Source organism: Oncorhynchus mykiss, chromosome 24 (assembly GCF_013265735.2).
Source record: "Oncorhynchus mykiss isolate Arlee chromosome 24, USDA_OmykA_1.1, whole genome shotgun sequence".
Lineage (NCBI taxonomy): Eukaryota > Metazoa > Chordata > Actinopteri > Salmoniformes > Salmonidae > Oncorhynchus > Oncorhynchus mykiss.
In genome coordinates this window covers 20,192,821-20,219,342 of record NC_048588.1, presented here as the reverse complement: position 1 = coordinate 20,219,342, position 26,522 = coordinate 20,192,821, and the positions used below count along the sequence as shown (strand labels likewise).

The 26,522-nt window shown below is 43.7% G+C and overlaps 1 protein-coding gene across 3 annotated transcripts in view; it reads right to left on the bottom strand.

The window, feature by feature from the left end:
• The window catches only part of LOC110503961 (cell adhesion molecule 1), a 156,821-nt gene that overhangs the window by 39,942 nt on the left and 90,357 nt on the right, over positions 1 to 26,522 (bottom strand). For 2 of the 3 annotated variants that reach the window (XM_021582640.2, XM_021582643.2), the window contains exon 2: positions 10,557 to 10,577. The exons of the other annotated variant lie outside the window; for it this stretch is intronic. In XM_021582640.2, coding sequence (XP_021438315.1) covers positions 10,557 to 10,577 — 21 coding nt within the window. The remainder of the gene's footprint in view (positions 1 to 10,556; positions 10,578 to 26,522) is intronic. 3 annotated transcript variants of the gene reach the window in all.

Below are 26,522 nucleotides of genomic sequence, written 5' to 3'. Positions count from 1 at the left end.
ACAAAACGAACGTGCAGCTTTGTAGTGCAAAAAGGCTACAATACAAAAACAATATCCCACACACAACAGGTGGAAAAAGGCTGCCTAAATATAATCCCCAATCAGAGACAACGATAGACAGCTGCCTCTGACTGGGAACCATACTAGGCCAACCTAGAAACAAAAAACTAGAATGCCCATCCTAGTCACACCCTGACCTAACCAAATAGAGAAATAAAAGGATCTCTAAGGTCAGGGCGTGACATCTAGATATCAGGACAGTGATTTAGGTCCCGTGGAGCACTGTAGGAATACCTTTTTCTTCAACGAGTCGGATGGGAAGGATTTACTTCAGACGCCTGACAAGGCCCTCATCCCAATAATTCGCAGGAGAAAGAGACAAAGGTACCGTGGACGAATATCTACCTTTACCATCGGTCTTATTAGCCAACGTACAATCAGTTGATAATAAAATAAACAAACTACGATCATGTATATCCAAACCAACGGGACATTAAAAACTGTAATATCTTATGTTTTTCCTAGCCCTCCTGGTTTTGACCCTTGCCTGTCCTGATGCCGAAGCCTGCCTGACCACTCTGCCTGTTCTGACCTCAAGCCTGCCTATCGCCTGGTACTGTTTGGACCTGGTTTATGAACTCTCGCCTGTCCCCAACCTGCCATTTGCCTACCACTTTTGTTGTAATAAATATTGGAGCTCAACCATCTGCCTCCTGTGTCTGCATTTGGGTCTCGCCTTGTGCCCTTATAGTACGAACTGGCCATGACAGACCCAGCAGACTTGGACCAGCTCTGTCACGCTGTCTCCCTGTAGGGAGCCACCATTGGGCGGCATGAGGATCTACTGCTGGACCTTTTGGAAGGGCTTCGTTCCCTGACCGAACGCCATGACCAAGGGTTCAAGGCTATCATGGAGCAAATTAGTGAGTTAGCACATATGCAGCCCGCCACCTCTGAGACCTCCCAACCAACCAGTAAACTTTCTACTACTAGTGGATTTGTTCAACCTACCCCGGCTTCTCGAGAACCCCGCTTTCCTCCTCTGGAGCGTTATGCAGGTGATCCTGGTGATCGCTTTCCTAGTGCTCTCTCATTTCTGAATTCCAGCCCTCTTTGTTCCTGTCGGACCGATCGAAAATAGTGTAAAAACAATTTAATAAATGTAATCCTGCTAATGTCCGGAAGGGCGCTCTCCTGGGCAACGGCTGTGTAGGAGTGCAATCCGCTGTGTGCCATAGCCTGGAGGAATTCATGGCAGAAGTGAGGAAGGTTTTCGATTCTCCGGTGCCCGGGAGGGAGGCAGCTCGAAAACTACTGCAGGTACATGAGAACTCCCGTAGTGTGACAGACTACGCAGTAGATTTTTGCACATTGACCGCCGAGAGTTCCTGGAATCTGGAGACTCTGTTTAAAATCTTCCTCCACAGACTGTTGGAGGGGATAAAGGATGAGCTCACAGCTCGGGAAATACCACAGGACCAAAATTCCCTCCTCGCCATAGCGATTAGAATTGATGGGCGCCTATGAGAATGCTGGTGTGTGAGGAGGTTGGGTCTCTGGAACGCTCGTTCGTCTGCTGATGCTGGTGACCATCCGAAGGATTACAGAAATCCCCGAAGTTTGTATTTCCGAGGAGAGCCGAAAACACCCAAGGTTCCCAGAGAATCATCGGCGACGGGCGAGTTGGATACTCCTGAGCCCATGAAACTGGGAAGACCTAGGTTATCGGTTGGGGAACGCTCATGTAGGCTTCTAACTGTTGTCTGTACTGTGGAAGGGTGGGACATTATAAAGCCACTTGCCCTGTTAACACAGCCAGCAGACATTATGAGTACCTGGTCATGTCGTTTGGACTCACCGACGCCCCCGCTGTCTACCAGGCTCTGGTAAACGACGTGTTAAACCGTTTTGTGTTTGTCTACCTTGACGACATCCTGTTTTTTTCACAGTCTGCTGAAGAACACATTCTTCATGTCAGACAAGCCCTTCAGCGCCTCCTGGATAACCAATTGTTTGTGAAAGCTGTTTCATTCGGGGCTACAGCACCCTGGCTGCCCCCCTCTCTGCACTCACCTCTCTCAAAGTAACGTTCACATGGTCTCCAGTGGTCGACAGAGCCTTCGTGGACCTGAAGCATTGGTTCACCACAGCACCCATCCTTGTCCATCTGAATCCGTCCATCAAATTGTGGTAGAGGTTGATGCTTCAGATGTTGGAGTGGGGGCCATCCTGTTCCAGCAATCTGCCCAGGACCAAAAGCTCCATCCCTGTGCCTTCCTTGTCCCATCGTCTCAATCCTGCAGAGAGGAACTACGACGTAGGCAACCGAGAACTCCTGGCGGTCATGATGGTCCTGGAAGAATGGAGGCACTGGCTGGAAGGAGCAGAACAGCCATTCTTGGTTTGGACCGACCATAAAAAATGTGGAATATCTCCGTACAGCCAAGTGCCTTAACTCCAGGCAGACCTGGTGGGCTTTATTGTTTACAAGATTCAACTTAACCATTTCCTACCGCCCAGGGTCCGAAAATGTGAAGCCTGATGCCCTCTCCCGCCCTCTCCTGACATCTCTGCCTTTGTCGCAGTGTGCACCATGTCAGAGTCCAACCATCTGCCTCCTGTGTCTGCATTTGGGTCTCGCCTTGTGCCCTTATAGTAGTGGTGTAACGCACCGTAGTTGATCCGTGATTCGTACGGATCACCCCCCACGGTTCGGGACACACATGGGAACCACGGATCAATTGCAAAGTTTAACCATCATTGTGTGAAATACAGTTTTACTGCCACTGTTGCTTTTAAAAGTAATAATTCCTTAAATCTCGATGCAGAGTTGCAGTGAAAAGATGTGTGTACTGGTCACGTGAACGGGGAGTGTTGAATCCCAACGAATCAATCCTGGATGCTCACGTTGCAAAAAGCAAAGAAGAAAAAATAGCAGTGACAACCATGGCTAGTGGGACGAGCTGAAGAACTGGAAAAGCCTCCCGCTTCATAAGTCTCATGTATCAGAGTATTTTGGCTTCTCTGTCAAATATGATAACGGAAGAAGGGTGGTGGACAACACCATTACGTTGTGTAGGCATTGTGCCACAAGAAAGCCGTATGATCATGGAAATACATTGTTCATGGCAACACATTAAAGCGTCACCACCCTGGTGTGTCAGTGACGGGAGCCAACTCAGCCAAGAGACAACAACTTTTCACAGCGGTATATAAGCAGCCATTTGCTGCAGAATCAGACTGGGTTAAAGCCATCACCAAATCTATTTGGATGTTTAACGCAGCAGACATGAGGCCATATTCTGTTGTGGAAAACAAAGGGTTTAAAACTATGGTGAAAGTGCTTGAGCCAGGCTACGAAATCCCAATATGTCGACAAATTATCCATGGCATCCTCTGTTGCCCTTACCACAGACGGGTGGGCCCTCCAGGGCAATGGAAAGATCCGTGACTGTGACTGCTCACTACACCACAGAGGAGTGGGAGATGCTAAGTCCGGCGCTACAGACACGCCCCCTCTATGAGAGTCACACAGGCACAAATCTGGCGCAGGTACTGCTAGGAGCAGTAGCAGAGTGGAAGCTAGAGAGGCCCAATAGCAATATCCCAACCACCACAGATAATGCCAAGACCCAAGTAAATGCAGTGATATAAGCTGGACTGGGGCCACAGATAGCTTGCTTTGCACATGTGATCAATGTGCATCCTAAAGGGGAATCTCAGTGAACAAGATGGACCGCCTCCTTGGGAGGATCAGGAAGGTGGTTTCCTTTTTCCACCGAAGGACAACAGCCGCTCATGTGCTTAAGACCAAGCAAGAAATGCTACAGCTACCGACCCACAAGCTCATACACAATGTCACAACAAGATGGAACTCCACTTGAGATGTTGGAGCACTATCTTGAGCAGCAGGCAGCTGTATACTCTGCACTGACAGACAAGACCCTGAAAAAAAATGAAGACATCATCACCTTGGCTGATGATGATGTGAACGTGGCAGAGGAGGATCTCCAGGTGCTCAAACCCCTCAAAACGGTTACAACCCTATTGAGGACTGAAACTGCATCGTCTGTGTCCATGATCCTACCTCTGAAAACAAGGATTCTACAATCCATGGCCCCAAGTGAGGAAGACAGCACCATCACTAGAGATATCAAGGCTGCCATTAGAGAGGACCAGAACCCTAGATACCCCCTAATATACAAGACTACCCACATAAATCAGCTGCACTATATCCAAGGTTCAAGTCCCTGTCTCACCTAGACCCTGCCCTACACCGGAGGACATACAGTGATCTCACCACTGAGATTGTGGCCACTGAAGAGGTAAAAAAATAAAAAATAAGAGTGAATTACTTAAATAATAAATATAGTGCAGTCTAATCTTAGTCTATGCTATTGCTATTATCATCCATTTTTGATTTGGAATAATAATAATGGATTTTATTAAATGTTATTGCCACAATTACAGTCCCTGACTGAGTCTATAATACCAACATGTTTCAAACAGACCAACATAGTCCCTGTGCCCAAGAAGACTAAAGTGACCTGCCTAAATGACTACTGACCCGTAGCACTCACGTCTGTAGCCATGAAGTGCCTTGAAAGGCTGGTCATGGCTCAAATCAACACCATTATCCCAGAAACCCTAAACCCACTCCAATTTGCATACTGCCCCTACAGATCCACAGATATTGCAATCTCTATTGCACTCAACACTGCCCTTCCCACCTGGACAAAAGGAACACCTATGTGAGAATGCTATTCATTGACTACAGCTCAGCATTCAACACCATAATGCCCTCAAAGCTCATCACTAAGCTAAGGACCCTGGGAAGAAACACCTCCCTCTGCAACTGGATCCTGGACTTCCTGACAGGCCGCCCCCAGGTGGTAAGGGTAGGTAACAACACAACCGCCACGCTGATCCTTAACAAAGGGACCCCTCAAGGGTGCGTGCTCAGTCCCCTCCTGTACTCACTGTTCACTCATGACTGCATGGCCAGGCACGACTCCAACACCCTCATCAAGTTTGCCGATGACACAACAGTGTCTGATCACCAACAACGATGAGACAGCCTATAGGGAGGAGGTCAGAGACCTGGCCGTGTGGTGCCAGGACAACAACCTCTCCGTCAACATAATCAAGACAAAGGAGATGATTGTGGACTACAAGAAAAGGAGAACCAAGCACTTCCCCATTCTCATCGATGGAGCTGCAGTGGAGCAGGTTGAGTTCAAGTTCCTTGAGTTCAAGTTCCAAGTTCCTTGGTGTCCATATCACCAACAAACTATCATGGTCCAAACACACTAAGACAGTCGTGAAGAGGGCATGACAAAGCCTAAATATTTGGCATGTGTCCTCAGATCCTTAAAAGGTTCTACAGCTGCTCCATCGAGAGCATGACTGGTTGCATCACTGCCTGGTATGGCAACGGCTCAGCCTCCGTCCGCAAGCCACTACAGAGGGTAGTGCGTACGGCCCAGTTCATCACTGGGGCCAAGCTTCCCGCCATCCAGGACCTCTATACCAGGCGGTGTCAGAGGAAGACCCAAACATTGTCAAAGACGCCAGCCACCCTAGCCATAGACTGTTCTCTCTGCTACCGCACGGCAAGCGGTACCGGAGCACCAAGTTTACGTCCAAAAGGCTTCTTAACTGCTTATAAGCCATAAGCCATAAGACTCCTGAACAGCTAATCAAAGGGCTACCCAGACCCCTCTTTTTACACTGCTGCTGCTCTCTGTTTATCACTTTAACTCTACCCACATGTACATATTACCTCAAATACCTCGACTAACTGGTGCATTGACTCTGTACTGGTACCCCCTGTATATAGCCCCGCTATTGTTATTTTACTGCTGCTGTTTAATTATTTGTTACTTTTATTTTCAATTTTTCTACTTATCTATATTTACCTAACACATTTTTCTTTTTAACTTCTTAAAGCATTGTTGGTTAAGGACTTGTAAGTAAGCACCTGTTGTATTCGGCGCATGTGACAAATCAAATTTGATTTGATGTGATTTGCACTGGTTGACGTTATTGATCTCTCAGTTCAGAGTGGGTCCTGTGACTCTCTGCCAGATGGGCTGTAAGCACTACCTCTCACACACAAAGAGAAAGAAGGAGAGTTAGAGAGAGAAAGAGAGAAGGAGCGAGAGGGAGGGAGACAGACGGAGCTGAATTAAAGCTCTCCATCTGAGAGAAAAGGAGAAGAAAGGAGACAGGGAAGGACGGAGAGACACAGAAGGAAAGGGGGGTAGTGGAAGAGAGGGAAGAGAGGGAAGGTGGAAGAGAGAGAGAGGTGAAAGAGAGAGAGACAGACAGACAGAGTTGAATTACAGCTCTCCATCTGAGTCTATGAGCACAGGGCTTTATTCTCCATCTCTTAGGAACAACAGCCTTGTCACCCACTGAGTCAGCCACTGAGTCACCCACTGAGTCACCCACTGAGTCAGCCACTGACTGAGTATTGCCACACCTGTGCCTACCTGGTCATGTCCTCATCATTAAAGCCAGAAACCAAGCATCCATTTGGTTTTCACAAAGAAAAAAGGTTTGTTTTCAGCCTTCCAGGTGAGGGAGGGGATAAATCAAAAGTCACCTTGTGCTATTCGGCAGGAGCCAAAAGGCATAAGAAGAAGAATGGAGAATGCTTTTAAATGTCTCGGATTAGCACCAGGAGAGGAACAAGACTCCCAGCAACAGCCTGAAGAAAACATCCAAAGCACATTTGCATGCCTGAGTCGTCAGACACCTCCAAACCGGGCTGACATTTACAAAGTGGAAAAAAGCCCCTGCGTTTTCAGATAGTGATAATGGGAATAGACAGCCAAACTAACAGGATTCAAATGAGCTGAGAGAATGCAGCGACCAGCAAGAAATGAACCTCCTGTGGAGAAATACACCTCAGACCTGTCTGTAGCAATGAACTTTTCATTTCATTCCACATCACAGATATTGGTTCATCAAGCACACACACAACACAGGATGGTGATGACTGAAAATGGACATTGATATTGACGTTGATATTGATATTGGCCTACAGGGAGGAGGTGAGGGTCCTCGGAGTGTGGTGTGAGGAAAATAACCTCACACTCAACGGCAACAAAACAAAGGAGATGATTGTGGACTTCAGGAAACAGCAGAGGGAGCACCCCCCTATCCACATCGATGGGACAGTAGTGGAGAGGGTAGTAAGTTTTAAGTTCCTCGGCGTATACATCACGGACAAACTGAATTTGTCCACCCACACAGACAGTGTCGTGAAGAAGGCGCAGCAGCGCCTCTTCAACCTCAGGAGGCTGAAGAAATTTGGCTTGTCACCAAAAGTACTCACAAACTTCTACCGATGCACAATCGAGAGCATCCTGTCGGGTTGTATCACTTTCAGAGGGTAGTGAGGGTGGTAGTGGGTAATGAGGGTAGTGAGGTCTGCACAACGCATCACCGGGGGCAAACTACCTGAACTCCAGGACACCTTCACCACCCGATGTCACAGGAAGGCCATAAAGATCATCAAGGACAACAACCACCCGAGCCACTGCCTGTTCACCCCGCTATCATCCAGAAGGCGAGGTCAGTACAGGTGCATCAAAGCAGGGACCGAGAGACTGAAAAACAGCTTCTATCTCAAGGCCATCAGACTGTTAAACAGCCACCACTAACCTTGAGTGGCTGCTGCCAACACACTGACTCAACTCCAGCCACTGTAATAATGGGAATTGATGGAAATTGATGTAAAATATATCACTAGCCACTTTAAGCAATGCTACATAATATAATGTTTACATACCCTACATTACTCATATGTATATGTATATACTGTACTCTATATCATCTACTGCATCTTTATGTATCACTAGCCACTTCAAACTATGCCACTTTGTTTACATACCCTACATTACTCATCTCAAATGTATATACTGTACTCGATACCATCTACTGCATCTTGCCTATGCCGTTCTGTTCCATCACTCATTCATACATCTTCATGTACATATTCTTTATCCCTTTACACTTGTGTGTATAAGGTAGTAGTTTTGGAATTGTTAAGTTAGATTACTCGTTGGTTATTACTACATTGTCGGAACTAGAAGCACAAGCATTTCGCTACACTCGCATTAACATCTGCTAACGATGTGTATGTGACAAATACATTCTGTACTAAATGGGTAGTATCTTGAGGTATGTGAGTGTTATCCTATTGTAAGGAAATCCTTTTTTTCTACTCCATGGAAGTGTCCTGTTTTTAAACTGTCTTAATTGAGTATCTGTGATGTTTTAGGAATCTGTATTTGTTTTATTATTAGAAGCCTCTGTTTTCAACTACCTCTGAAGTGTGAATGTATAGTGGACTACTAGAGCATAGCGAAATACTCTAAAGGCGAATTGGTCCATAATTAACTCATTATAACACAATCAAATTCTTGTTTATTAAGTGTGCTCCAATGTTGGAATGTGGAAGTGTGTAATTAATTTGAGTGTGTCTGACTGAAACCCGAAAGGCTGCTCTGACATACTTATAGTAAGTAGGCCTACCCCAGCAGAGGAGCCCAAAACAGTTTGAAGTGTTGTTTTTATTTCGGTTTTGTTAAAGTGATCTTGCTGGCAGTCAAAACAGCAACACGAAGAAGCCTCAAAGAAAGGTTATTCTGTTCCCAATCTGTTGGACTGAGAGGAAAGGGACTGCTAGAGAAAATATCCATAAATCAAATGAAATATATTTCATATATTATATGAAATATATATATTTCAAGTATTTATACAGCCCTTCTTACATCAGCTGATATCTCAAAGTGCTGTACAGAAACCCAGCCTAAAACCTCAAACAGCAAGCAATGCAGGTGTAGAAGCACGGTTTCAGCAGCCCTTAGCAGGGTTGGGTCCTCTCCAATATCCATGGCTCATCTCCAATTCAAAACACACATAAATAATGGCACTGTGATTAGTAATCCCATCAAATGGAAAACAGGCCACTTTGCGGAACATGGAGGGGTTTTTGCAATTCTAGTAAACATTTTCAATTGCCTCAGCATCCTGGTCATGATTCGGTGCAAATGAGGAGAGGCAGTCATTCATTTCTGGTGGTGGGAGGGGTAGGCGGGAGGAGAGAGAGATATGTGGCGCAGACGACTGGCTGATAAATTCACCCTCATTCTAGCAACTGTCTCGGAGTGCAAAGAGCCAGTATTGACACACATGGCTGTCCTCCTGTTCCTACGTCAGAACACACTGAATGACACAGTCAAAGATAATTAATTACAGGGACTTCAGAGGTCTGTGAACTCAAATGCCGGGATGTTACAGCAGCGGCCTGAGATGGGCCCCATCAACAAGCAGCACATAACGCAAGACACCGAGAAGAAACTCTAACATTTAGTAGTTGGGGGTTGAAATCAAGAAATATAATCTAAGTTCCTCTCTTCATTCCTTCCAAGAAGTTAGGAAAGGGCACCTTTTGATTCAAATTCCTTTTTTCTTTGAACTTCTCTCTCTCTTTTTATTTTTTCACCGAAAGACATGAAAGGGGCAGTGGAAAGCAGGACAGCGCCAGGCCCCTGATTCCTCTCCCCTGAGTCACGGATGTGAGCGGCCCTGTCCTTTTCAAAGAGGAACCAGTCATTAAGAATGAAAATAGCTCTCTTTCTCACACTCCCATTCAATGCCTCATGAGCTACATACATGTCCAGCTCAGTCATTAAGCCCTGCTCTCTAAGAAGGGAAGCTCTTTCAAGAACATCTGTGAGTAAAAAGCAATCATATCATTGGGCTTTATTAGTGCTTCACTGTTTCAAGGCTCCTCTGCATCGTAGCAGGGCTTCTAAAGTTTTTGGCCTTCTAATGTAATCTCTTTTATCTCTGAAGACAATCTCAAGTTTCATCATGTTTCTGATCTGATGTCAGATGTCTGATGCTGCTTTGACAAGGCTTTGACTGAATAGAGATGTACAGAGACATTTCCCCTCGGAAAAGCATCTCTCCTGTACTCTATTATCTTATGCAGATTGTGCCATGTTCACTGCAGATCAATGTTGGGGACTGCTCAATCTCATGTTCCACTGTATTGGCAGGTTAGAGGCTCTTTGTGCTCGTTGTGTCTTCTTAAGTGTGACAGAGAGACTAGGGGAGCTTCTAGCCTATAGTGGTGGTAGACATGGGCTTTCACAATACAGAATGTTTAGCTTTGGTTTAGTGTAGGCTACCATAGTCACTTTGTACAGTACATACCAGTCATGGGTCAACCAATAGAACACTAGACATAGACAAAATTAGAATGCACAAACAGTAAACATAGTGACAGTAGCCATTAACAACAGGGAATGTAGAATGTACTCTGCCACCATCTGACATAGTCTTAGCTGAAATGGTCTCTATGCACAATAGCTGTGCTATACAAATACAATCACTTTGGCAGTAGATTGACATACGTTTGTCGAGATTGCACAGCACATGAACACACAACTCGATGCTTTTCACAAATAAATAAAGAGCAAGTGGAGCAAATGGCATCAGACATCGTCAGATGAACATTAGAGGAAAATCAAAAGTACCTGACAAGGTCTCAGCGGCTCCTGTTGCAGCAGTAGAGAAGGAGGAGGAGAGGAAAGGAAAAAAGAAAGACAGAACAATTGTAAGCAGAGGCCCATATTCATGATAAGACAGAACAATTGTAAGCAGAGGCCCATATTAGTGATAAGACGGACACATTCATTCATAATTCCCACACGGAAGGTAACTCTGTCAAAACTCATCTCATTTTGGATGAGTCATAATCCACTGGTTTAAGCGCTTCCTCTTTTTAATTTTAGAGACTGGCATAAATCCCGAATATGTGTCAACTGAAATACTGAAAATTCCAATGTATTTTAGAGTGTATAGCTTTACAACGCCACACAAAAAAAATCTAAACTTTTCAGCACCTCTTTTACAACTACTGTAAAGTTTCAGTCGTTTGGGGGATATTAATATGGAACAGCTCAGGGGTAGCTAGTTAGCTATCTGTGGACTTGTTTTTCCCACCTCTCTCTGTTTGAGATTCCTGCCAGCCCAGGGGTAGAGCAGCCTCAGCCTAGTGAAGGTCCCCTGAGAGCCCTGGGGCACACTGGAATTCGCACGCTCGGAACAGTGGCCAGCCACCAGAGACTGGTATCTCACACCAGCAGGCCAAGGGAGACTGGCATGTTCTCAACTCCCCACGGCACCACCCTGGGCACCCTGGACTCATAGCACCGCTCTGAGTGGGCTCAGAGCAGCTCCATGGGGCCCTACCCTGGGGATAGCTACCATCATTCACACACACAGACCAACCGCCATTCATAAAACAACTCCACTGAATGCATAGTCTTATCGGCATCCTATTTCTAACATCACAGCTTGTTATAGTAAGCCTATTGATGCAGGCTAACATCTAATTGGACAATTTCGTAAAGAGCAAGCAGGCACACACTAGTGTTCTTGCCTGAGGTATCGTCTTTGACCTAACCTGAATGGAAGGCATGTCCTTGTTATACTCTCTCAGCCTGAATCCCCACAGGAGACAAATCACAAATCAGCACATAATAATAAAGGTACATGTCAGATTACAAATCATACAGAAAGTCGACTGAAAAAAAATAATTGATGTTATAGTATGAGGAGTGAGGATGTAATATATCTATATTCTCAGCCTAGTTTAAAACTATATTAATGTGGCAAAGTGTACAGCCACAGACAGGACTACTATAAATACCCGCTGGTCCTGTTTCTTGTCCACTGCTCCCCCTGCTACCCCCATCCCCAATACTCCCCTGTACCTGGAGCACATTAGGCAGGAGTTATGAGGTGCCAGCCAGGCTGTGATTAGATGTCATGGCTGTCTCTCTGCTTAGACAGCACTGATAGACAGATTTCAGGGGAAATGCGTGTGATGCTATTCCCAGCAAGTGGCAGCCTCCACCGCAATCTGTCAATCATAGAGGATGAGGCCAGACAGGCCCACCGTCCTCCAAATAAAGCCTGTCCTTGTCTGGGCCTGCTCTCCTCCTCTTCTAACACATATTCCTTAGACTTAGACAGAATATACAAATGTCTGATATGCTGTTGTATGAATGTATTACCTGACAGATAGTAAAATCTACAAACTATCTGAGCATTAGATAGTATGTGCATGCTTTCAGACAATACTAGCAGTGTTCAGCAGGCTGTCATCTGGGTGAATCCACAGAGCTGCAGTACACTCTGTGAGCCAGACTGATATCTCTGGAGACGGTCTCTCTTGCTGAGGGTGGAAGAGAGCAGCCTCTCTTTCCAGGCTGCTGGGTATAATAGCATTTGGGGAAAGGTAACATTCCCTCTCTATGCTGTCAAGGAAACATTTTTCCTTCTTATTTCTGGCCATGATCTGCAGCTTATCGCATGTTATCTGTGTGTGTGTTCACAACGCATGTGTGGCAACAGCAGGAGGAGGATGCTGGGATGCTGTGCGGCCCAGGCAGTCTCCTCTCCTCAGTGACTCAGCTTCTGGCGCGCGTGTGTGTGTGTGTGAGTGTATGTCCCACTGTGCTTTCATTTAATTAAAAGGCTGGGAGGAGGGATGCAGACCTTCTTCTTAAAGGACATTTGGTGGAAAAGCCAGCACCTACTGAGTAGACCCAAGGAACACAGATTGGCCGCTGTGGTCATCATTTTCCAAACAGCAAGCCATCAGATGGTTTAAGACCTCTTCTCAAAAGTAAGAACACTGTCCAGTTACCTTCAGTGACGTCTAAGATTTGTGTTCTAGCCCATGTCTAGCCACAATTACTGCTCACAATCTCCTATGTTTACATTTTCCAAATAAACAGCTTTAAAAAATTGAAATATTGTACATTGAATCTGGGATTTGAATGTGATATTACTGTAGTAACCCTGCTCACTCATGCTTGGTTCATGTCATCTTTGTCTCAACCTCAATTCAAATACCATAATATTGTTAGGTTCTAATTTTCAAAGTACAAACTCAACAGACACTATGAAAGCTTTAAACCAAGTTTATTCATCCCAGAGAGTCAATACAGCTGCATTAGACAAAGACATGGTTTCTCCCGTGGTAGTATACAGACCCCACCTTGGATGGAGCCTCCTCGTTATCGCTACACATTGCATCCTTATTGCTAGGCAAGGAGCTGAGTGATATGGGCCTTAAACGGTTCCTCCCCTTATCAGTACCACCACGTGTTCCTTTTCCCTCACTCAGCCCCTACCAAGCTTCATTATGGCTCCCTTCACGTCTCTTTTATAACTAATGATTCATAATAGTTCAAGCTCATAAACAAAACATATCAATATACACTGAGTGTACAAAACATTATGGACAACTGCTCTTTCCAGGACATAGACTGATCAGGTAAATCCAGAAGAAAGCTATGATCCCTTGTTGATGTCACCTGCTAAATCCACTTCAATCAGTGTAAATGAAGGGGAGGAGACAGGCTAAATAAAATGTTCTAAGCTTTGAGACAATTGAGACATGGATTGTGTATGTGTGCCATTCTGAGGGTGAATGGGCTAGACAAAAGATTTAAGTGCCTTTGAACGGGGTATGGTAGTAAGTGCCAGATGCACCAGTTTGTATCAAGAACTGCAACCAGGCTGGGTTTTACATACTCAACAGTTTCCCATGTGTATCAAGAATTGTCCACCATCCAAAGGAGATCCAGCCAACTTTTTTATTTTTTTATTAAACCTTTATTTAACTAGGCAAGTCAGTTAAGAACAAATTCGTATTTAAAATGACAGCCAAACCCTAACTCGGACGACGCTGGGCCAATTGTGCGCCGCCCTATGGGACTCCCAATCACGGCCGGTTGTGATTCAGCCTGGAATCGGGAGCCCCAACTTGACACAACTGTGGGAAGCATTGGAGTCAACATGGGCCAGCATGCCTGTGGAATGCTTTGACACCTTGTAGAGTCCATGCCCTGACGAATTGAGACTGTTCTGAGGGCAAAAGGGGGGTGTGCAACTCAATATTGGGAAGGTGTTCTTAATGTTTTGTATACTCAGTGTAGTACACTGTGCAAACCCTGGAGAAAATGTAACACTCCAGCTATCTGTATAGTTGCCTGCAGCAGAGCGCTTTAGAGGGAGGTGTAGAGAGAGGTGTCAAGAGCAGCTATAGCTAAACAGAGAGAGCTGCTCTGGTACCCCACCGTTTTCTCAGATATGGCTTAATCCAGGTATCTAGTTGCCTGTGGAATATCTGTGAAAACACTTACCTATAGCACCAAAGGGAATGCTCAGGCTAATTCCTCTCAGTGGCAGACAGAAACATGTTAATACATCTACAGACTGTTCCTTCAATATACTGTAGTCAAAGAGGATTCTATATGTATCCCCACTTAAACAGTTTTCCCATGGCCAGAGGAGGTTTAACTGCACCCTATTGATGGAACATACAAACAGACACCGAAGGTCAGATATGACAACCTCTCCCTGGATATGGCTGATTCCATGCTCAGAATATTAACATGGGCCTTTTGCACCCCTGAGTACAAGCACACACACACACACACATGTATGCAGGCACGTACACACACGCACGCGAGCAGATGTGGCTCACACACACACACACACACACACACACACACACACACACACACACACACACACATATACACACACACACACATATACACACACACACAGACACACAGTAGCCTGACACGTTCAGACGCTCCCATGGTGAGTTCACAGTGTGATTTTCTGGTATTCAAGGGCTAGTTGGTAAGGAGGCTGATGTATGTGAGGATCTTGCAAAGATTGCATCATGTTTGTCTGAAAGCATTTGCAATACGTGTTTATAAGTTCTTCAATTGGAACTTCAAGTCCTCTCTGTAACACGAAAGTAATGTCTTCATTCTAAGAGCAGAAATGAAACAGAAAACATAGAAGCTGACAGAGAACTCTGCCCCTGCCTGTCTCAGGTGCCACTCACTGTCCGTGGTTGTGTTAGAGATGCACACCTCTGACTTTGCCCAGCAGCCCCGCCAACTGCCATCTCTCACTCTAAACACGTCACATATACAAAGTTTTCCCTGCAAGTTGTACAGACCTGTGCTATATATCTGTGCAGAATACCGGCATCCTTTATTAATCAAAAAAATGAACAAAGAAACCAATAAAGCAACGAACTATCGCTATGTCACCATGACACTTTAAAGTCACTCTGATGTTTGACATAGCAAAATATAAATGACCACAGAACAGCATTTTTCACCCAAGAAAATGGAACCGAACCATTATACAACAACAGTGACATCTCAGCCTCCCACAGTCATCCAAAATAGATTTAAAGGGGTTCAAAGGTTTTGAACGAAACAACCAATATCAGTATAATCATGATTTTGCGTTGTGTTATGCTAGCACGAATGGTTGGGTAAGCACTGACTTCAAGGCTGCTGTTACAATAGGCAATGTACGCACCCACAAAACCACACAGGTTTAGAGAGGAAAAGATCATAGTGAATGCAAAAACCCTGGCTGTGAGACACATCACATCTTATTCACGGTGTCTGTTCAGCTAAAGCCCTGTCTTCCATCTTGCTCCAGAGGGAGAGATCACACAGAGCCTTGATTCTTTTCAACCCGGTCTCAGGTGGAGGCGAGGCGGCAGCAGGAGCGTTAGTGTTAATGCCGCTGGAGAGCACACAAAGCTCTGACTCAATGCACAGCTCGCCTCTGATTGCATTGTGCTCACATGCAGCTTCTTTAAATCAAAACTTGGAAAGAGTCTTATGCGGGTGTAATCATTGCCTATTTTCTTTTAGTTTTGGGTACATTGTTCCCCTTCATCTATTGTGGTGCCATGCAAGGGGCATACCAATGCTGTGCTGACACCTGACGGGACAGGTTGGGATGTGTGTGTGTGCTTGCGTGCATGTGTGTGTGTATATGCATGCGTGTGTGCAGACGTGCATATGCTTGCGTGGGTTCATGTCTGTACATGCATGTGTATGTGAATGTGTGTGGGGGGAAATTAGGACTTCAGTAGAAGCCTCTGACAGCCTGTCCAGCAAGGAGAGAGGGGTCAGGGATGTAAGAGGGGCTGGAGATGGGTCAGGAGGCAGCTGCTGCACCACCGCTCACTGTCTGGAATCTCTCACAGAATATTAAACCACTGGGGCCTCAGGCAAGACGCTCCCTCGCCTCATTTATGGAAAACACAAAGCCATCTAAAAGGGTATTGCTATTTGATAACTCTGTCTGGATTGTGATGGAGTATGGCCATGAGCCATGAGATTTGAGTTTTGAGACAACTTGACAAAATGTGTTTTCTAACTGTTTTAAAAATCCCCTGGTTATGTCATAATGACAAATCCAGTCAGCTATTGTGAGTCTAACCACTGAGCATGCTATGACATTGAGGATCTGTATTACAAAGAGACAGATACATTAAATATAATCTCCATAGTTGGGCACTTCTGGTGACCTTGATTATGGCATATCATTAATTCTATGTATGGATGATTATTTATTCCCACAACAACATGTCTTCTCTCTCGCTCTCTGTGTGTGTGTGTGTGTGTGTGTGTGTGTGTGTGTGTGTGTGTGTGTGTGTGTGTGTGTGTGTGTGTGTGTGTGTGTGTGTGTGTGTGTGTGTGTGTGTGTGTGTGTGTGCGTGTGTATGTGTGTGTGTGTTGCACCTGTGCCCATTCTGTCTGTGTCTGGCCCTGGTGCTCATACTCTCATAATCACATCCATCAGCCCACAGCTCTAACTGCATCCAGGACCGCTAAATGCATCCATTTGTTTGCAGGTGTAATTTATTTTATGTGCCTCAATCAGACACCTGTCACACACACCTGTTGCCTGTGTGTGTGTGGAACTCAAAAAATAATAAAAGAGGAGAGGAAGCCTTTTGTTTCTTCTGTGGGTTTATAATGAGCACACTGTTCCCAATCTTCTTCCACCATTTTTCAATTTCCTATTCCTTTTTCACAGTCAAATCACAGCTATCAATCAGGTGTGTGTGTGTGTGTGTGTGTAGTGTGTGAGTGTAGGAGGTAAACTGAGGCCGTGAACCATCTTCAACACCAGCTCCATTAGTCAGAGATTGGTGGGAAATGTGTGTGTGTGCGCGCGTGCGTGCGTGCGTGCGTGTGTGTGTGTGTGTGTGGTGGTGTGAACATGCTTACGATTATAAATCGCTGTCAATACAAGGCTGTCTCCCTGCCCGTCTCCAAATGATGCACAATGTACACCGTTGAAATTACCCTCTCTATTTGAGTAAATGGATCTATTTTACACACTGTTCTTTTACAGTGGTTCAGACAGGAAATGCCATGTATTCATTTAACCATTTATTAGAAAAGATTACAATATTTGCAATATGTTAGTCTTGGCGTTAGGCTCTGCTCCTTCGGGGTAGCTCACTGCCAGAACATGCATAAGGATAAGATCATAATAGTAACAGAGAGTGAGCAAGGTATGCTATATCAATCCCCCTGAACGAAGCAAAATCACAGCCCAAACGGACATGGAGAGTAATGCATGTTACAGCAATAGCATATCAACATGAACACCAGCACATAGTGTACACGTGGCAGCCATCAGGGTTTGAGGGTGAAGCACCGGTTGACTAAATAGGCTGCCATATTAAGGTAGAGTGAATCTAATTGCCACAATATCAGCTGATGCAAATACTCGGGTGTCTGGTGTTCCTGTAACCAATGATAACACATTTTAATACATTATACAATGTATGTATACAGATATAGGATCTTCATTTGAGACAGTTTGCTTAGCAAGAAAATAATCCCGCAGTAACAGGAAATGTGAATTATAACGTGGATTATAATTATTTACATTTTTGTAGGGGTTGATAAAAACATTTTGAAAGGTAAAAATCAAGTCTAAATTTCTGTGGAAATTACAAACTTCAGAAACCTTTTTAAATCTCAAATACACTACACATTTTAAATGTATTTAATTGCAGGAAAGTTCTCCTGCAACAGGGTGATATAATTAGGATCCTACACCTCTATGGCTCGGCCTACACAACACAATGAAGAACACAAATACGCTACGGTGAATAAAATACAGTAATTGGCTCAGTAGATATCAAGTCAAACACCTGCATGTTCAAACCATAGGAATATTGCAATCTAACGTCAAATCGATAGCATGTGGCAGCAAATACATAGTGTCAGCAGGACAAAGAGGTATTCAACTGGCAGCTTCATTAAATAGTACCGGCAAAACACCAGTCTCAACGTCAACAGTGAAGAGGCGACTCCGGGATGCATGAGACTGGTGTTTTGCGGGTACTATTTAATGAAGCTGCCAGTTGAGGACTTGTGAAGCGTCTGTTTCTCTAACTAGACACTCTAATGTACTTGTCCTCTTGCTCAGTTGTACACCGGGGCTTCCCACTCCTCTTTCTATTCTGTTTAGAACCAGTTTGCGCTGTTCTGTGAAAGGAGTAGTACACAGCGTTGCACCAGATTTTAAGTTTCTTGGCAATTTCTCGCATGGAGTAGCCATCATTTCTCAGAACAAGAATAGACTGACAAGTTTCAGAAGAAAGGTCTTTGTTTCTGGCCATTTTGAGCCTGTAATCGAACCCACAAATGCTGATGCTCCAGATACTCAACTAGTCTAAAGAAGGCCAGTTTTATTGTTCTTTAATCAGAACAACAGTTTTCAGCTGTGCTAACAGAATTGCAAAAGGGTTTTCTAATGATCAATTAGCCTTTTAAAAGGATAAACTTGGATTAGCTAACACAACGTGCCATTGAAACACAGGAGTGATGGTTGCTGATAATGGGCCTCTGTACGCCTATGTAGATATTCCATAAAAAATCTGCCTTTTTCACCTACAATTGTAATTTACAACATTATCAATGTTTACACTGTATTTCTGATCAATTTGATGTTATTTTAATGGACAAAAAAATTGATTTTCTTTCAAATACAAGGACATTTCTAAATTATCCCAAACTTTTGAACGGTAATGTATATGTATATAGAAAAAAGGCAAATGGGAGGAAAGACTATTAGTGAGGACTAACTCCAGGATTATGCAGAGCCGGCGATATGCGCCAGTGTTTTACAGAGTGTATTGATTAAAACAGAGATCTATTTGAAGTGACCGCGCCAAATGGCAACTATAGTAAATTCACAATGGCAGGCTGATATACGACTTCACAGCTTGACATTTCCTCCCCTCCACACGAAGCGCTCTCTAGCTGTGTGCCAATGGCCATATGATTTAGTCCGGACTCACATGAATATTTCATATTAGCGCCTAGCTGGCTCGTGGCTTCCAGAAAATGGATTAGTTTTAGTGAGCTTTGCAGAGACAGCCAGGAAATCCCTCACACTTTTGATGAATGGCTGGATAGTTTATGTTGTATTAAAAGTGCAAAACAAATGACTATCAATCATCGGACGTTGACATGACAGCAGCTATATGCTTAACCCCTACCATTTCTGAAATTCCCTTTCTGTGCTATTCTGCTGGATCAGCTGCCAAAGCAAATCAAATCAAATCCTGTGCTCTACAGAACAGGTCAGCTTGGAGTTCACTATTAGACAAGCCTACTCTGAAAGAGAAAGCAAAATATTGGTTACTATAAAATATGGGTTACCAAAGAGGGCAATGTTTGTAATGCATTAACTTTCAATAGTCACAATAGTAGACTCTAACCTGGAGTTGAACCCTCTAGTTAATTTAGGAAACACATGTTAAGTAACACCAACTGCTTTAAGAGCATACTAATGGTTTCAAATAAAAGGAGGAAATAGAATCCAACTATGAATGTGGTGTGATTTAAAATCAATGAAACATAGAATTAAGAATTACATTCGTTTTTCAGGATTTCTGCCTGAGCGAAAGAGTAGATCGGAGCGATGACATCTGAGTGTGCATAAAGGTAGAGTTGCTAATGAATGATTAAATCTGCTCATCATGCTCCCACTACTACCTGTGTGGAGTGAGTTTCATTTGATTGGCTGGGTAATTACCTGAACGCTGGTTAATTTCTTGTTAATTAATTTGCCCCTGTTGGCGACCACATCCAACTCACGACAAGTCTGCCAATCAGCAGTTTACACATGGTGCACATGGGGACTTGCTCAGAGAGTATGCATACACATGGACACATGTATGTACTACGCACATACTACAGCCCTGCAGCTTAAAATCATCTCCATAATTAAATATAATGACAAATAACTATACATAACCCACAACTCCAAAATTCACTTACAACAACATAGCTATGATCTAAAATGAGATTTGGCCAATCTCCAGCAAGAGAGCAGATAATCAACTACTAAATTATCCCCATGTGATAAACAGTAACTGCTATGCCAAGCTGAGCGAAGCAGGAGCTCTTCCATGTGGATGTCCATTGAAAAACAGCAGACATGATTGAGAGAACGAGACCACTGAGTGTCTTGGCTTCTGAGTTAGAGAGATAGACTGGCAGGGAGAAAGCGAAAGAGACACATAGAGAGACATATATAGAGAGATGCATGGGACTGACTATAACTGTTCACTCCCCCACCAGATTGATATTTTATGGTGTACGATGTGGTACAGATGAGGAGAGGCTGAGATGAAGTGAGAGGCAGTGTGCAGGCAGGAAGAGTTCAGTGATTTATTGTGTGGTTGCATGTCTGGCATGTGGGTAAGTTTATTTCAGGTATGTGTGTGCGTGTGTGTGTGTGTGTGTGTGTGTGTATGTGTGTGTGTGTGTGTGTGTGTGTGTCTGTCTGTCTGTGGATGTGTGACTGTGTGAAGAAACTGGGTCTGTGTGGGTGTGTGTGAAGAAACAGTGTCTGTGTGGGTTTGCACGAGTCTACCCCCATGTGTGAATGTATGGTGGGATGCTGAGACAGAAAAGAGATGGCGTATATTTGTATGTGAGTCCGCACGCACGCGCGTGTGGGTGTGTGCATGTGTGTGATGAGTGAGCGCTGCCTACAGTCAGACTGAGCCCATTAAAAAGTGGAGACACAGGAGGACAGATGCACCTCTCTCTGAGCCCAACATGAGGCACAGGAAACAGGCTCTTTGATCATTACCTGCCTGCCAGTCTGCCCTCCACAGGGACCGCCCATTACCACTGCTGATGTGCTGCTCTGACAAGCCATACACCCCCCCCCCCCCCCCCCCCCCCCCACACACACACACACACACACACACACACACACAGAGAGAACAACACTACTCACATTCACAACTATCACTCAAACTAGTGTTGTCGTCACTCAAAACTGTCCCCCAAAGACACATATAGAATAGGTTGAATGCATTTACAGGTATTGATTGCTTTGGTGGATATACTGTATGTAAGCTACTCTGTTTTTTTCTCTCTGTCTAGAGGGCGATATAGCTGGTACACAGGCAGTATAGAAGCACTTCTGAAGCACTTCTGTTCTCACCTACAGGGTGAGAGGGGTAACTGGAAAACATATCACTCACAGACTACTATGAGAGTCTCATTAGCTGACAATGTCATGTCTCCCCCCCACGCCCCCTCCCCACAACACGGCCAATAGTCTATCTCCTTGATGTGGTTTAGCTCCATCAACCTGCACCAGGGGGGTGAGGACCAGCCACAAACTGTGTTTGCTCTGTTGATGGGATGGCTGATACGAGAGCTGCAGGTTATTGGCACAACTGAACTGGATTTCAGGTGAACTCATTTTATTGTTTGCTCAGAGAGGTCATTCGTGAAATAGCCATCACATAGATATTCCAGCAGAGATATAGAATGCATCACACAGATTTGATCAGACTCCCAGCATTAGCCATCAGACAGGAGGCATCAGACATCAGCACACATCATCAAACAGTCGCCATCTAACAAACAGCATCGGCAGAGATGCTCCTCTGTGACTCAGAGCCTGTTAGCTCTACATTCCCTCACTGGAACTTATTTTGTCTTTACAGACACACTGCCCGATGATAACATCTATTATTGTGCATATGCACATTCTCATCTTCAAATAAGTCCCAATATGAAAATATAAACCTCAACATACAACTGAACACAGTGCAGATCCTAGGCATACAAATACATTTACGGAGGGAGTTGAAAAGAGAACACACAGAAGGCTGTTGTATAAAACACCTGTCTACGGATTACATCTTCAAACTAAGGGCAACCATGGCATCCGTGATAGAGAGGGTGAAGCGTTCATCCATGTATACAGGCAAGAGAGACTAGCTAGCTACATTTTCAGATTTTATGTGTTTCTAATTTGGTGAGAAAGTCATTTTCATTGCAAGTTAAAATGTACTGTTAGCTAGCTAGCTAATGTTAGCTGGCTGGCTCGCTAGCTAACGTTACGTGTAGGATATGTGTAGTAATATTATTTGTATCTCAGAGACATTTGCATTGCTAGTTATAGCCTAATTTTAGCTAGCTAGCTAACATTGAACCTAGTTGGTTAGCTACCTGCAGATTCATGCAGGGTAGTATTGAAAAGAGTTGGGATTATGGTTAATTGTTTAGCTAGCTAGCTAGCTACATGTCTATACAAAAGACTCCACTATGTATGTAAACATTTCACAAATTAGCTAAAGTTAAGATGTTTGATTATTTGAACTGGCTAGCCAGCTAACTTAACATTAGCTAGCTAGCTAACAAGCTAGAAACCAAAACATTGTTTAGAAAGTTGCTTTTAATTGCCTGGTTTGCTAGATTGACATATACTAAATACATTTTTAAACAGATGGGTTTATTGGTTTTAAAATATACCAGTTATGCTATTTTGGACCACCAGACTGCTGATGTCATGCAGCCTGTAGTTTTTGTGTTTATACGTTTTCATAACGACAATGACAAGATTGATTTAGAACGACAATAGAATGTTCATGATGTCACTGCGACAACTGTCTACAGACATGTCGAAAGACATAGTATAAACAGTCTTTAGTCTTGAAATCTTGGGTTGTTTAGTATACTACCATACTCACTCTGTTTAGCACATGGTCTCACTTGTAAATATTTAATGAGATGGGTGTGGCTAAGGCTTAAAAGGGTGTGAACAATGCTGAATGGGTGTAGACAAAGAAGAACTCTCCGGTAGGTGTACCAAAACATTCAAGGGCCTTTTTCTCAAAAATAGGTTGACAAGTTGATCAACTTTCAAAGCAAAATTACTTTCCTATTGTTCCTCAACTTTTTTGGCTCTGAGTCTCTCCTTTTATCCAATGTAAAAAACACAATTTCAAATGTTGCAACATAAGACCGAATCGAGCCAGTAGGTCACAAATAGAGACTAATGTTGTTTAATCTGTTGTTATTTTTTATGTTTGAGAGAGGCTGTGCTGTACTGTTCTTAGAAGCTCAGGGGGGAGAGGGACAATTACAGGAGGACCAAGGTCACGGTTAGGAGGACACAGTTTGTTTGCACCTGACAGAGGCTGGCATGGGAATGAGAATGTGAACAGCCAGCGGTGCTATATCAGTGCTCTGTACTGAAGTGTTGGACCCATCACGGCCCCCACAGTCAGTATTGGAAAGCCCTGCCTGGCTCTTGGCAGAGATGTGGCTCTCTCTGTGATTCTCCTCTCTGTGCACTGCTCGCTGGGCTATGAGTCAGTGAGTCAGCCCCAACAATGAAACCACATCCCCAGGAGCCATTGCTCACCTTTGATTTGTGCACAAGGTTAAACGAAACGTTGCATGAAGGCAATAGAGACTGTGATTTCCTGGGGTAAACTGAATGGGGTATGATAGAGGCACAGATATAGGTAATATTACCCTCTGAGCTACAGGTCTGTATGTTGCCCTACTCCCCCTCCTCCTCAATATGACCCACCTAGTTGCTATGGTGGCCAAATGTCACATTTGCATTTCTTTTGTAAGTGAATTTTAGCTAAAGTTAGGTGGAAGGGGTTGTGATAGAAAAATTATATATGCAAAATACTGTGACGTAATGTAAATTAACTTTTATCATACACAGATCTACACGTCTGAAATAAACACTTGCAAAAACAATAACACTCAGACTGAGTTAATTTTCAAAAACTAATTTCATTGTTCCAAATTGCCCAGTTTGTGCTGTTCTCTCTCTTAATTTCATTGTTCCAAATTGCCCAGTTGGTGCTGTTCTCTCTCTCTCTCTCTCTCAATCTCTCTCTCTCTCTCTCTCTCTCTCCCTCTCTCATGAATGAGGTATAGAGCAACAGCCTTCATTATCTAATGAGATTACCAGAGTCAATTTCAACGATGAACATACCCCACATACAGCCTGGCAATAACACAGGGCAATATAATGAGGTAAAATAAAGGCTAAATGAATCCCTATCAGTGGAGCCAGGGGATTGGGGGAATGTGAACTGTGCACAATTAGCCAACTCATCCAGAATATAGAATCAGCCACCGCCACACTATTCACATACTGTAAATCTCATTAAGGCAGCAAAGCACACAGTCAGTCAATCTACTGTAGCGAGCCCTGTGGTACTATACAGTCAGTCAATCTAGTGTAACTAGTCCTGTGGTACTATACAGTCAGTCAATCTACTGTAGCGAGCCCTGTGGTACTATACAGTCAGTCAATCTAGTCTAACTAGCCCTGTGGTAGTATACAGTCAGTCAATCTAGTGTAACTAACCCTGTGTACTATACAGTCAGTCAATCTAGAGTAGTGAGCACTATATTACTATACAGTCAGTCAATCAAGCGTAGCTAGTACTGTGATACTATACAGTCAGTCAATCTAGTGTAGCTAGTACTGTGGTAGTATACAGTCAGTCAATCTAGTGTAGCTAGTACTGTGGTAGTATACAGTCAGTCAATCTAGAGTAAAGAGAACTATATTACTATACATTCAGTCAATCAAGCGTAGCTAGTACTGTGGTACTATACAGTCAGTCAATCTAGTGTAGCTAGTACTGTGGTAGTATACAGTCAGTCAATCTAGAGTAAAGAGAACTATATTACTATACATTCAGTCAATCAAGCGTAGCTAGTACTGTGGTACTATACAGTCAGTCAATCTAGTGTAGCTAGTACTGTGGTACTATACAGTCAGTCAATCTAGTGCAGTGAGAACTATATTACTATACAGTCAGTCAATCTAGAGGAACTAGCACTGTGTACTATACAGTCAGTCAATATAGAATAGCTAGTACTGTGGTGGTATACAGTCAATCAATCTAGTTTAGCTAGTACTGTGGTAGTATACAGTCAGTCAATCTAGTGTAACTAGTCCTGTGGTGCTATACAGTCAGTCAATCTAGTGTAACTAGTTCTGTGGTGCTATACAGTCAGTCAATCTAGTGTAACAAGTCCTGTGGTGCTATACAGTCAGTCAATTTACTGTAGCGAGCCCTGTGGTACTATACAGTCAGTCAATCTAGTGTAACTAGCACTGTGGTACTATACAGTTAGTCAGTCTAGTGTAGCGAGCACTATATTACTATACAGTCAGTCAATCTATTGTAGCGAGCACTATATTACTATACAGTCAGTCAATCTAGAGTAGCGAGCACTATATTACTATACAGTCAGTCAATCTATTGTAGCCAGCACTATATTACTATACAGTCAGTCAATCTAGAGTAGCGAGCACTATATTACTATACAGTCAGTCAGTCTAGTGCAGTGAGAACTATATTACTATAGAGTCAGTCAATCTAGAGTAGCGAGCACTATATTACTATACAGTCAGTCAATCTATTGTAGCGAGCACTATATTACTATACAGTCAGTCAATCTAGAGTAGCGAGCACTATATTACTATACAGTCAGTCAATCTATTGTAGTGAGAACTATATTACTATACAGTCAGTCAATCTAGAGTAGTGAGCACTATATTACTATACAGTCAGTCAATCTAGAGTAGGTAGCACTATATTACTATACAGTCAGTCAATCTAGAGTAGCGTGCACTATATTACTATACAGTCAGTCAGTCTAGTGCAGTGAGAACTATATTACTATACAGTCAGTCAATCTAGAGTAGCGAGCACTATATTACTATACAGTCAGTCAGTCTAGTGCAGTGAGAACTATATTACTATAGAGTCAGTCAATCTAGAGTAGTGAGCACTGTGGTACTATACAGTTAGTCAGTCTAGTGTAGCGAGCACTATATTACTATACAGTCAGTCAATCTATTGTAGCGAGCACTATATTTCTATACAGTCAGTCAATCTAGAGTAGCGAGCACTATATTACTATACAGTCAGTCAATCTAGTGCAGTGAGAACTATATTACTATAGAGTCAGTCAATCTAGAGTAGCGAGCACTATATTACTATACAGTCAGTCAGTCTAGTGCAGTGAGAACTATATTACTATAGAGTCAGTCAATCTAGAGTAGTGAGCACTGTGGTACTATACAGTTAGTCAGTCTAGTGTAGCGAGCACTATATTACTATACAGTCAGTCAATCTAGTGTAACTAGTCCTGTGGTACTATACAGTCAGTCAATCTAGTGTAGCTAGTACTGTGGTACTATACAGTCAGTCAGTCTAGTGCAGTGAGAACTATATTACTATAGAGTCAGTCAATCTAGAGTAGTGAGCACTG